The 12,699-nt window shown below is 42.1% G+C and overlaps 1 protein-coding gene across 1 annotated transcript in view; it reads left to right on the top strand.

The window, feature by feature from the left end:
• Window positions 1-12,699, top strand: part of LOC134615216 (vomeronasal type-2 receptor 26-like) — a 122,751-nt gene that overhangs the window by 95,087 nt on the left and 14,965 nt on the right. Inside the window, exon 9 of the mRNA XM_063459711.1 lies at window positions 11,561-11,788. Within this exon, the coding sequence (XP_063315781.1) occupies window positions 11,561-11,788 (228 nt within the window). The remainder of the gene's footprint in view (window positions 1-11,560; window positions 11,789-12,699) is intronic.

The raw sequence follows: 12,699 nt of genomic DNA, 5'->3' as shown, positions 1-12,699 counted from the left end.
GGAAGTCACATTATTCTGGTTTTGCTGCCGGTAGTTCGCTAGCGTGGAAGAGTAGCAGCTGTGTACTAGTGCAAGCCCATGGGGTTTAGTTACACCGAATACTATCAAGTCTTATTTTAATTGGCATACGATAAGCCTGTCGCCGGTTTAACTGCCTATGGTTAGGAACAACTGGATACTATCAGCAGCACACCAGATATTATTTACATCTACATCCGTGGCACTCCCATGGGGCCGGCCCGCTACCCGTCCTTCCTTGTGACCTGAACTAAGTCGTCGCTCCCTAGCGGGCTCTCGCGCTAAAATAATCAGGGCCAAAAAGCCTCCACCACCCCCCCGACAATCAAAACAGATACCCCAAACACCACAGAAAACCCACGCAAAGATATAGAACCCGGGGTGTCAGGCTTCCGCCCCCGCTCCCCCACCCCCGGCCCGTGCCCCCGTCGACACGAAACCCTTCATGCCCCCACCTCCGGAATAAAACAGCGTGGTTAAAACCCCAGTGTAACCCATGAAGGTTGGACCTGTGATATGGCAGCAAAAACTGCGGGTTACCGAGCGTGGAAACCCCAACACCAGCTCGTTTGCTACTCCACCCTTACCCACCCAATGAGAGGAATAAAAAACAAAAGAACAACACAGGACCCTCAGGACCCTATTTAAGTCTTGTACTGCAGAGAACTCGAGGTGGAAGGATTTCCCCAAGTGAGTAGCTCATTTAGCAGACAGAGTAGGACCTGCCAAAGATGGGGTACATTGACGTTTGTGGCAGGCTTATGCAATGTATGATCATATAATGTAACTAAACCCCCATTATTTTTTGCCTAGATTAGGTGTTTTTAATAAAACTAAGAAAATTGTTCAGTACTATAATAACTGTTTAGTAGACAAGTGAGTGCGCTGGATTTTAATTTTTACTGTACTTATTGGCCCCCAGCAGCACCCCATTTAAGCATGCTTAGGTGAGTGCAGCCAAACCCCTTTTTCTCATATATATATATATTTAGGAGTCTAGCCAGCTCCTTGGTTTTGCACCCCTCCCTGTTACAGGTGCCTCATCTCAGGACCCTATTTAAGTCTTGTACTGCAGAGAACTCGAGATGGAAGGATTTCCCCAAGTGAGAAGCTCATTTAGCAGACAGAGTAGGACCTGCCAAAGATGGGGTACATTGACGTTTGTGGCAGGCTTATGCAATGTATGATCATATAATGTAACTAAACCCCCATTATTTTTTGCCTAGATTAGGTGTTTTTAATAAAACTAAGAAAATTGTTCAGTACTATAATAACTGTTTAGTAGACAAGTGAGTGCGCTGGATTTTAATTTTTACTGTACTTATTGGCCCCCAGCAGCACCCCATTTAAGCATGCTTAGGTGAGTGCAGCCAAACCCCTTTTTCTCATATATATATATATATATATTTAGGAGTCTAGCCAGCTCCTTGGTTTTGCACCCCTCCCTGTTACAGGTGCCTCATCTCAGGACCCTATTTAAGTCTTGTACTGCAGAGAACTCGAGATGGAAGGATTTCCCCAAGTGAGAAGCTCATTTAGCAGACAGAGTAGGACCTGCCAAAGATGGGGTACATTGACGTTTGTGGCAGGCTTATGCAATGTATGATCATATAATGTAACTAAACCCCCATTATTTTTTGCCTAGATTAGGTGTTTTTAATAAAACTAAGAAAATTGTTCAGTACTATAATAACTGTTTAGTAGACAAGTGAGTGCGCTGGATTTTAATTTTTACTGTACTTATTGGCCCCCAGCAGCACCCCATTTAAGCATGCTTAGGTGAGTGCAGCCAAACCCCCCTCCCCCCTTTTTCTCATATATGTATATATATATATATATATATATATATATATATATATATATATAAACTTATTGCTAACTTTCTATTTTCTACTAAGTACTACAGCAGTTTCTTTAACTGTTTGCTCTTATTGACAAGCCTAATTCAATTTCTGTTGCCTTCAGTAGTGCAACTTTTAAATAATCCCCTTTCTCCTGGACTTTATTTAAACTGCTCCAGTCTGATAATGACTCCTTTACGCATATTCTAATTTTAGACAAGTCTGTTTTTCTAAAGTCTAAAATGCTTGTTTTTGTGTGGTTCTTATATTAAACCACACTGACTGGTGATCACTAGATATTAAATGTTCACCTATAGTAATATCTGATGCCAAATTGTTCACTGACTTAAAAGAAAATCCTAGAAAAGAAATGGTGCACTTGGAAATATACCTAATGAATCAACTGAAAATTGTAATCTGTAAATAATAACACAAATACTTTTAGTGCACTATCTGATATGTACACATATAAATACAGGGAAAAGGGGTATATCTGTAGATCCAACTCACATTTACGAGAGCCCTTTCAACCCTCGCTCTGGATATCAATGATTCCACTTGAGAGTGATACAGTTGTGCTCCAAAGTTTTCATACCCTGGCAGAAATTTTAAAATCTTGGCATTGATTTTGAAAATATGACTGATCCTGCAAAAAAATGTATTTTATTAAAGGATAATGATCATATAAGGCCACTTATAATCACATAGTTGTTTGGCTCCTTTTTAAATCGTAATGATAACAGAAATCACCCAAATGGCCCTGACCAAAAGTGTACATGCCCTTGAATTGTTGGCCTTGTTACAGACACACAAGGTGACACACACAGGTTAAAATGTCAATTAAAGGTTAACTTTCCATACTTGTGGCTTTTTAAATTGCAATTAGTGTCTATGTATAAATCGTCAATGAATTTGTTAGCTCCCATGAGGATGAGTAGGCTAGATACTGAGCCATGGGTAGCAGAAAAGAACTGTCAAAAGACATGCATATCAAGGTAATGGAACTTTATAAAGATTGAAAAGTATATGAAAACATATCCAAAGCCTTGAAAATGCCAGTGAGTACTGTTCATTCACTAATTAAGAGGTGGAAAATTCAGGGCTCTCTTGATACCAAGCCAAGGTGAGGTATACCAAGAAAGATTTCAGCCACAACTGCCAGAAGAATTGTTCGGGATACAAAGAAAAACCCACAGGTAACCACACGAGAAATACAGGCTGATGGTGTGGTTGTTTAAAAAAAAAACAAAAAAAAACAATACGATGATACTTGAACAAAAATGAGCTGCATGGTCAAGTTGCCAGAAAGAAGCCTTTACTGTGCCAATGCCATGAAAAAGCCCGGTTGCAATATGCCTGATAACACCTTGAAACTTCTTACAGCTTCTGGCACACTGTATTTTGGAATGACAAAACCAAAATAGAGCTTTTTGGTCACAACCACAAGAGAGCTGTCAATAAGGCCTATAGTGAAAATAATACCATCCCCACTGTAAAGCATGGCTGTGGCTCACTGATGTTTTTTTGGGGGGTTGAGCTCTAAAGGCACGGGGAATCTTGTGAAAACTGATGGCAAGATGAATGCAGCATGTTATCAGAAAACACTGGCAATTTGCATTTTTCTACATGAATACTGGACATGGGACACTCTTGGACTTTTCAGCATGACAATGACCCTGTCTTGGGAGTCATACCCCAACACGCAGAAAACAGGAAACACACAAAAGATGTATTACTGAGCCTCAGAATGGCCGGACTTAATGTATTAAGCACGTCGTAGTGCGGCTCTTCCAACAGCGAGGCTGGCCTGACCAGCCACGATGACGGGATGCATTTATATGAACGCCACTGTTTCCCGAACGTGGCAACACAGGAGGCAGAGCTTTGTTTGTGCGAACGCCGCCGCTCTCCAAATGCAGCCACACAGGAGGCAAAGCTTCTGGAGAATCATATGGCGTGCGCGCGCCAAAACTTTGCTTCTTAAAGGGACAGGAGGTGGATACCAGGGAGGAGCTACATTAGGGAGACCGCCCCCTCTCCCTATTTAAACTCCACTAACACTCTACTTCTCGCTCAGTTGTACTGTGCTCCTGATTGTGTAAAGACCTTCGGTGATTTATCTGCTGTATCCTGCTTTTTGACCCTTGCCTGAACTATTGGTTCTGAACCTGTGCTGCCTGTTCTGACCTTTGGCTTCCCCGACTACTCTCTCCATTTTATCCTTTTGTACTGTGAACTTGGTCCATTTGCTTTCAGTGCTCCCCTCCATCTTGGGCTTCGTCTACTAAGCAGTGATTCCGACAAAACAACTGAGCCTTTAAAATGGAGCTTGCAGACACGACTGAAATGCTTGATACCCTAATGAGACAAGTGACCAGCCTGATTCCAGCAGTCTAAGAATTGCAAGTGCAGCAAGCCTGCTGTCTCCCCCCCCCCCCCCCCCACTTCGATTGCCACCAGTCTAGTGACTCTTCCTAAAGATACGTCCATGGTACCTGAACCACAGGGATCAACATGCCTGAAAAACTTTGAGGTGATTGTTTGAAGTACCTGTCCATTCTAGTGTCCTGTGACTTGATGTTTTTTTTACAACCATGTGCATACCACTCTGATTCCGTCAAAGTACGTACTATGATATCTTTCCTTTCTGGTACTCCTCAAGAATGGTCACATGAATTGCTACGTGACAATGACCACACAGTTAAACGCTGGGACAACCCCAACAGGCAAGATAACGCCCAAACCCCCATTAGAGCCTTGCGGCAAGGTGCAGACAGATAAAAGAATATATCACCGACTTTAAAAGCTATGCTAAAGACACCCGATGGAATGAGATCGGCCTTGTTAACCAGTTCCGCTTAGGCATCTCAGAACCCCTCAAAGACGATTTTGCACACTTTGTCATTCCTGATTCATTGGATTTTTTTTACAGCTAGATAGATGACTCTTTTATTCAGCTAGATAGATGACTCCCTCAGATTTCAGTCACTTCAGTCTCTTCCCTCCACAAACCACACAGAGGAACCCATGCAAGTGGGACTGGCCCAAGGTTGTTTACCTCCTGCAGAATCGCAATGCAGAAAGAGAAAAAACATTTACTGTGTGCATCCATGACCTACTGTAAGAGACTGCCCTGAAAAACCAAGATCTACAAGGAGTAAACAAATACACATTACACTTTTACCATCCACCTTGAGTGCCTCCCTTATCCATCTCTCTCCTTGCTGTGGAACACAAAAACATATGAATGCCAGGCTTTGATCGACTCAGGAATGAGTGACTGTTTCCTTGATTCTTCTTTGGCTACTACCCTACAGATCAAAATAGAGAAATGCATTTTTGAAAAAACTTGCGTAGAGTTCCTGGGATTCATCATCTGACCAGGCAAAGTACAGATGGATCCACGCAATGTCCAGGCAATGCACCAATGTCCAGAACCCCAAACCAAGAAACAAGTAAGAATGGCGGCATCTCCTAGAGGGTACAACTCTCCCTATAACAGTAAACACTGACCATAAAAACCTGTAGTACCTTTGTTCAGCAAAATGGCTCAATCCACAACAGGCCCGCTGGGCATTATTTTTCTCTAGGGTTTTGTTCCATGTTACTTACAGGCTGAAGGTTAAAAATCAATAAGCAGATGCCCTTTCAAGAATGTTTGCCCCAGATGAAACAAAACAAAAAAGAGACAGTTTTAAGCCTAGCAAAAAAACATACACACGATCCAATTATGTAAACACCTGTACTACTTATGCCAGGGCCAAGGCACTAAACATGAAAATGGCAAGTCTATTACAACCCCTACCAATTCCCTCCAGACCGTGGAGCCATATCACCGTCGACTTCATTGTTGATCTTCCTGAATTGCATGGATACAATACCATTATGGTGACTGCCGACCGCCTGACCAAGATGTCTCATTTTATCACAGCAAGGGGCCTTCCCATGGCCAAAAAGACACTTTCATAACCATGTCTTCAGGCTACATGGAATACCTGATTCTATCCTCTCAGTCAGGGGTACACAATTTACATCCCATTTCAGGAGGGCCTTCTGTCAGTCTCTCAACATCTCTGTAGATCTTTCTACTGCCTTCCATCCTCATATCAACGGGCAAATCGAAAAAACAAATTAGACTATAGAAGCTTATCTTTGCTGTTACATAATCCATTTCCTCCACTCTCCCTGATGCCTCCACGTTAATCAACTAACACAGGGATTTCTCTGTGTTCAAAAAAACTATAGGATAGTCAACGTCTCTATAAATTGTATGCAGATCGTAACCGAGAACCCCACCTTCATACCAAGTTGACCAACTCGTCTGGTTATCCACCAGATATCTAAAGTTATCCTACCCTTCCAAGAAATTGGGTCCTAAGTACATTGGTTCATTTCATATCAAGAAGATCATCTCTCCTGTCATGGTTCAATTGGCTCTACCTCCTCACTAACGCTTCCATCTATCCTTTCATGGATCACTCTTCAAGCCTTTTAAAGAAAATACCTTCCCTGATTGGATCATCTCTGCTCCAGAGCTCCCGTAATTTTTGCTGGGGAACCAGAATAGGAAGTTCAAGACATCCTTCGAAGAGGAGTCCTTGAATATCTGATCCATTGGAAGCACAGTTCTTCAGACAGTGAGGCCAGCTGACTACCCACGCCAACCATATCAATGCTGCCATTTCCCAAACGCGGTAAACAAGAGGCAGAGCTTTGTTTGTGTGAATGCCACTGCTTCCCAAATGTGGCCACACAGGAGGCAAAGCTTCGGGAACATCATATGGCACACATATGCCAAAACAGGGCTTCTTAAAGAGACAGGAGGTGGGGACCAGGGAGGAGCTACAGTAGGCAAACAGCCCCCTCTCCTTATTTAAGTTCCACTAACCCTTGATTTCTCGTTCAGTTGTACTGTGCTTCTGATTGTGTAAAGATTTGCAGTGACTAATGTGCTGTATCCTGCTTTTTGACTCTTGCCTGAACTATCGCTTCTGAACCTGTGCCACATGTCCTAACCTTTGGCTTCCCCGACTACTCTCTCCATTTGATCCTTTGGTACTGTGAACTTGGCCCATTTGCTTGCAACGCTCCTCAGTCATTTCATTTTCCTGGATTAAAATGGACCTTTGGTCCAGTAACTGATGCTGAATATTCTCATGCTCTTCATGTGGACATGCAGCGTCAGATTTTTTCCCCATAGCATTGATTCAATGCTTTCTTTTGGGGATGTCTAATACGCACACAACATTTGTCACGCATGCACATTAGCGCCCGCACGGAGCAGGACATTGTAGAGTTTTTAACCTCTTATTCACTGGAGGGGGGCACGATGGGGGAGGGGGGGCGAGAGAGGGGCGAGGCAGAGGGAACGATAGTGCCAGAAATACAGCTTTATATTCTGGGCACTATAGTATCCCTTTAACTATAATTCATTGGGAAGTAAGTGGACTGTAAACTATATTGACAACAATGTACATTTTTTAGATTTGATTTTGTATTTCAGATGATAAAATTCATACCAACACATTTTTAAAGGTAGACGTCAACAGTTTTATTTTGTTTGGCAATTGCCACTATGGTCTATGGTTGAACAATATCCCCAAGGGACAATTGATGAGTATTAGAAGAAACTGCACTAGTCTACTGCTTATAAGATTAAGCTGAGGAATGTAAGAGAACTGTGTCATGAAAAACGTGACTAGGGACGGATCTGCGAACTCCACATGACTGGGAAGCACCGAATCCTGGAAGTGTTTGTTAATGGTCAGCTTTGGCTTTTGGCATATGTGAGGCTGTGGGTATCCTTGGAGATATCCATCATTACTAAACTAAGCGTTTTTAACTTTTTTTTTTATGAATAGAGATATTGGGTACTGCACCATTTGGGTTCCTAGTTTCTCTTCTCTTTCCTATTAAATTGCTTATTGGATTTGAATAACTGTGGGATCTATCACTCTCATTTGGCCAGCAGTGAAACCTATCAAAATCATTTAAATGCAGGGCCAAAGTTGATAGGGCTCTGGTAAATGTGAGTTAAATCCCCAGATGTATCCCTTTTTTTTTTTTAACTATATTTATATGTGTGCATATTAGATAGTCTGCACTATATTCGTTTGTATTATTATTTACAGACTATATTTTTCAGAAGATTGATTAAGTTTGTTTCCAAGTTCACAATTTTTTTTTCTGGTATTTAGTTTTCAGTTTTGTGTCACTTTTTGTGTCGCTTAGTGTTTAGTGCTGCTGGAATTTGTGTACTTATATTGGTTACATGTATATTTAAGCCCTTTTTTGGGGGAAACTCAAGTGCTCTCCACCTTTTGCTTATTTTGCTTTATAGAGAGTTCCTTCTTTACAAAATCTAGACATTGTTACATACAGAACACATCCAGATGTCCCGATTTTTCAGTCTGACTGGCTGCGTAAAGCGGCCCATGGTTTTGTCCTATTTTGTACAGGGCCTTTTGACTTTCAGCAATAACCTTGTTCTTAGTGTTCCTCCATACACTGCCTCTGAGTAGAGTTGAGCGGACACTTGGATGTTCGGGTCCGGCAGGTTCGGCCGAACTTTGGAAAAAAAGTCCGGGTTCATGATCGAACTGGACCCCGAACCCAAACCCTATTGAAGTCAATGGGGAGCCACAAAAATGCCTCTAAAAAAGTCCTGGAAAGGGCTAGAGGGCTGCAAAAGGAAGTAAAATGGGGGTAAGAGTAGGACAAGTGCCCTGCAAACAAATGTGGATAGGGAAATCACTTAAAATAACATAAAATATGTAAAAATAAAACATACAGCTGAGCCATAAAGTAGCACTTGATGTAATCTTTGATTTTAGCTTTGGAAGAACATAAATCAAAATCCAAAATCCATATATGGGGTTATTGCATGTTTTGGGGTCCCTGTGATATGTTTTATAAAACTGTATTTCTCTGTCTGTGATAATTATATTACCCAGTGTGTTCAGTAATCATATCACAGGCAGAGGGGAGGATTTTGTGTGGGAGTGCCTGTGTGATTTGTACGTATTGATTGGTTGTTCTGTAAAACCCTGTGGGCAGTACTATGTTTGTGGATTGGGAATAAAAGAGGTTGTATGTGCCAGCACAGTCAGTTCTGCTTGACCTCAAAACAAAGTGTCGTCTCGTTATTGGGGGAATTGGATTGTATGCTGATTGCCAGGAGTGTAAGCTGATTAAATGCTTTTCCTGTTCAGCTGTTTACAGCATTCATATGCTTGAGAGCATTCGTATGCTTCTCCGGTTCGGTGGTTGTGGTGTCTGCTGCAGTGCTTGGAGTCCTCAGGAAGCGCTAGGAACATCCTTTAACGGAGGTACCCAGTCGGGGTGCCCGTCGATCAGTTACACTCTGTTTGCGGGGTGGCAGGTGCCACTGTTCCTGCAGAGGTGAAGGAAGAGGCCGAGACAGCAGCAGAAGAGGAAGCAGAAGGAGCCTGAGACCTTTCTTGGTTTTTGATGTGCTTCCTCCACGGCAGCTCGTGCTTTGCATGTAGATGCCTGGTCATGCAGGTTGTGCTCAGGTTTAGCACGTTTATGCCTCGCTTCAGGCTCTGATTGCACAGCGTGCAAACCACTTGTGTCTTGTTGTCAGCACATTGTGTGAAGAACTGCCACGCCAGGTAACTCCTTGGAGCTGGCTTTGGTGTGCCTGGTCCCTGAGTGCAGAGGGCAGTAACAGGCGTACCATCTAGAGCTTTTGCACCCTGATCCCTCTTATGCTGTGCTGGTGCCTCTGTGTGATCACCGCCTCTTCCTCCAAACTGCACACGTCACTCTCATGACCTTCATTCCATGTGGGGTCTAGGACCTCATCATCCTCCACATCATCTTCCACCCACTCCTCAACCCTTGCCGGTCTGCACACTGCAGAAAGCCACAGTAGTTGGCACCTGTGTTTCCTCATCATCAAAGACGTACTGCGGTGGTCCTTGCATGTCCACATCCTGACACATAAGTGGTTGTGCACCAGTGCACTCAATCTATTCCACTTCTGGGTCAGGGCTTGGTGGATGGCCCACGGAAACCCCGCCAGCAGAATCGTCAAAAAGTATAAGCGCACTATTAGAGCGCACTATTAGACGCTTCAATTTGACTCTCAGATTTGAAGAGCAAGCCCCAAAATGTAGTATTTAGCAGATTAGGCAGTGGCTGAGTGACAGGCAACAGAGGGTTGTAGTCAATGGAGTATATTCGAAACTTGGACTTGTCACCAGTGGGGTACCTCAGGGATCTGTACTTGGACCCATTCTTTTTAATATTTTTATTAGTGATATTGCAGAAGGTCTTGATGGTAAGGTAAGTATTTTTGCTGATGATACTAAGATATGTAACAGGGTAAGCGCACTTTTAGACGCTTCGATTTGACTCTCAGATATGAAAAGCAGGCCCCAAAATGTACTGTTTAGCACCCAGAAAATAAGAATGTTTACAACTGCGCAGTAAGCACACTATTTGACACTTCTATTTGACTCTCAGATATGAAGAGCACACCCAAAATGTACTATTTAGCAGATTAGCACACAGAAAATTATAATTTTTACAACTGCGCTGTAAGCACACTATTAGACGCTTCGATTTGACTCTCAGATATGAAGTGCACGCCCCATAATGTACTATTTAGCAGATTAGCACCCGGAAAATTAGAATGTTTACAACTGCGCTGTAAGCGCACTATTTGATGCATCTATTTGACTCTCAGTTATGAAGTGCACCCCACTAATGTACTAGTTTGCAGAATTATTTCCTAAGCTGTTCCTCACAGCGGCAGCATCCTCTTCCTACACTAATAAGAGCTCATGTGCGTCCGCCGCTACGCGACTCCAGCTTATATATAGAGGCTGGGTCACATGCTGCACTGGCCAATAACAGCCATGCCATTAGTAGGCTTCTAAGGGCACACGAGTCAAGCACTTGTTGATTGGCTGCCTTGCAGCCTTTGAAAACGCACCATTAAATCGTCGAACACCGAACTCCAACCCGAACATACAGAGATATGTCCGTGTTTGGGTCCAGGGTCCAAAAACCGTAATGTTCGGTACGAACCCGAACTTTACAGTCCGGGTTCGCTCAACTCTACCTCTGAGGACTAGGGAAACCAACTTTGAGGTGCAGCACTAATCAAATTGCATATTCTACCATTGAATAGCAAGGGAAAATTCCAGTTAGGAAGATTTACCTCAATAAAGGATTCATCATTGTGCTGCAACTGTATCAAGACATAATGTTTGAACACATTCATGTATTATTATTTTATTATTTATATAGCGCCAACAAATTCCGTAGCGCTGCACAATGGGCTCTAACAATCTATCAGTAAATGGGGTTTGAAAAATGATTCCCAAGTCATTCGATACATTTAAACAGGATTTGTTAAAGTTAACAATGATTGACTGTGTCCAAAATGCTGACTGATTTACTTATGACTTGAAAAAGACTCTTTAAATGTGTCTAAATGTTTTAAAATAATGTTTGTGTTTTCTAGTAGTTGTAGGTGGACGCACATAACATCAGCCGGAGCAGATGCCTCTCTGGCTTATTACTAATTATATTATGAGAGGAGACCAAGACACCAGTGTTTATTTATGTTTGTATGCTAGATTTTATTCCTAGATTAGCACATAAAAAGTATAGAATTGATGAACTCAAAACACTTTGTAAAAAATATACATTTTCTTTGTATTTTCCAGCTTTATCCGTTTATTAAACATCTCACAGCTATATTTCAAAACAATAAAACCTTCTTTTTTGATGAACAAGGCGAGTTTCCCTTTCATTATCAAATTTCACACATATATCTATCAGAGAATGGATCTGAAAAAGACATAATTGTGGGCTTATACACTGAATGGCAATCCGCAGATCAGCAGCTCTTCATTAACTCCTCAAAAGTAAAATGGAACAACAAACGCAATCAGGTGATATTGGCTGTTAATCAAGATCACTACATGCACTGATTTGTTTGTGTTTTTTTCTTTTTTTTTGGAGGGGGGGGGGGTGGTCGTGCTAACAGGCATCATTTAGGAAGCACCATAACTATTACTACCTTCTGTAGTGGTTACGGTGCAAGTATGGTCTTGGTGCCATCCCACTAGCTAGAGAATCTATTTTGTGCTATAGAGCAAAACCAGCTATATCCAAAGATATAGTGGTGAACACTTTCTTTCCTACCACTACAGTTGCAAGAAAATGTATGTGAACCCTTTGGAATGATATGGATTTCTGCACAAATTGGTCATAAAATGTGATCTGATCATCATCTAAGCCACAACAATAGACAATCACAGTCTGCTTAAACTAATAACACAAAGAATGAAATGTTGCCATGTTTTTATTGAACACACCATGTAAACATTCACAGTGCAGGTGGAAAAAGTATGTGAACCCCTAGACTAATGACATCTCCAAGAGCTAATTGGAGTGACATGTCAGCCAACTGGAGTCCAATCAATGAGATGAGATTGGAGGTGTTGGTTACAGCTGCCCTGCCATATAAAAAACACACACCAGTTCTGGGTTTGCTTTTCACAAGAAGCATTGCCTGATGTGAATGATGCCTCGCACAAAAAAGCTCTCAGAAGACCTACAATTAAGAATTGTTGACTTGCATAAAGCTGGAAATGGTTATAAAATATCTCCAAAAGCCTTGCTGTTCATCAGTCCACGGTAAGACAAATTGTCTATAAATGGAGAAAGTTCAGCACTGCTGCTACTCTCCCTAAGAGTGGTCGTCCTGTAAAGATGACTGCAAGAGCACAGCACAGACTGCTCAATGAGGTGAAGAATCCTAGAGTGTCAGTTAAAGACTTACAAAAGTCACTGGGAAATG

The sequence above is a fragment of the Pelobates fuscus genome, chromosome 6, assembly GCF_036172605.1.
Source record: "Pelobates fuscus isolate aPelFus1 chromosome 6, aPelFus1.pri, whole genome shotgun sequence".
Classification (NCBI taxonomy): Eukaryota; Metazoa; Chordata; class Amphibia; order Anura; family Pelobatidae; genus Pelobates; species Pelobates fuscus.
The sequence above is the reverse complement of the archived record's forward strand: the minus strand, read 5'-3'. Positions and strand labels throughout refer to the sequence as shown.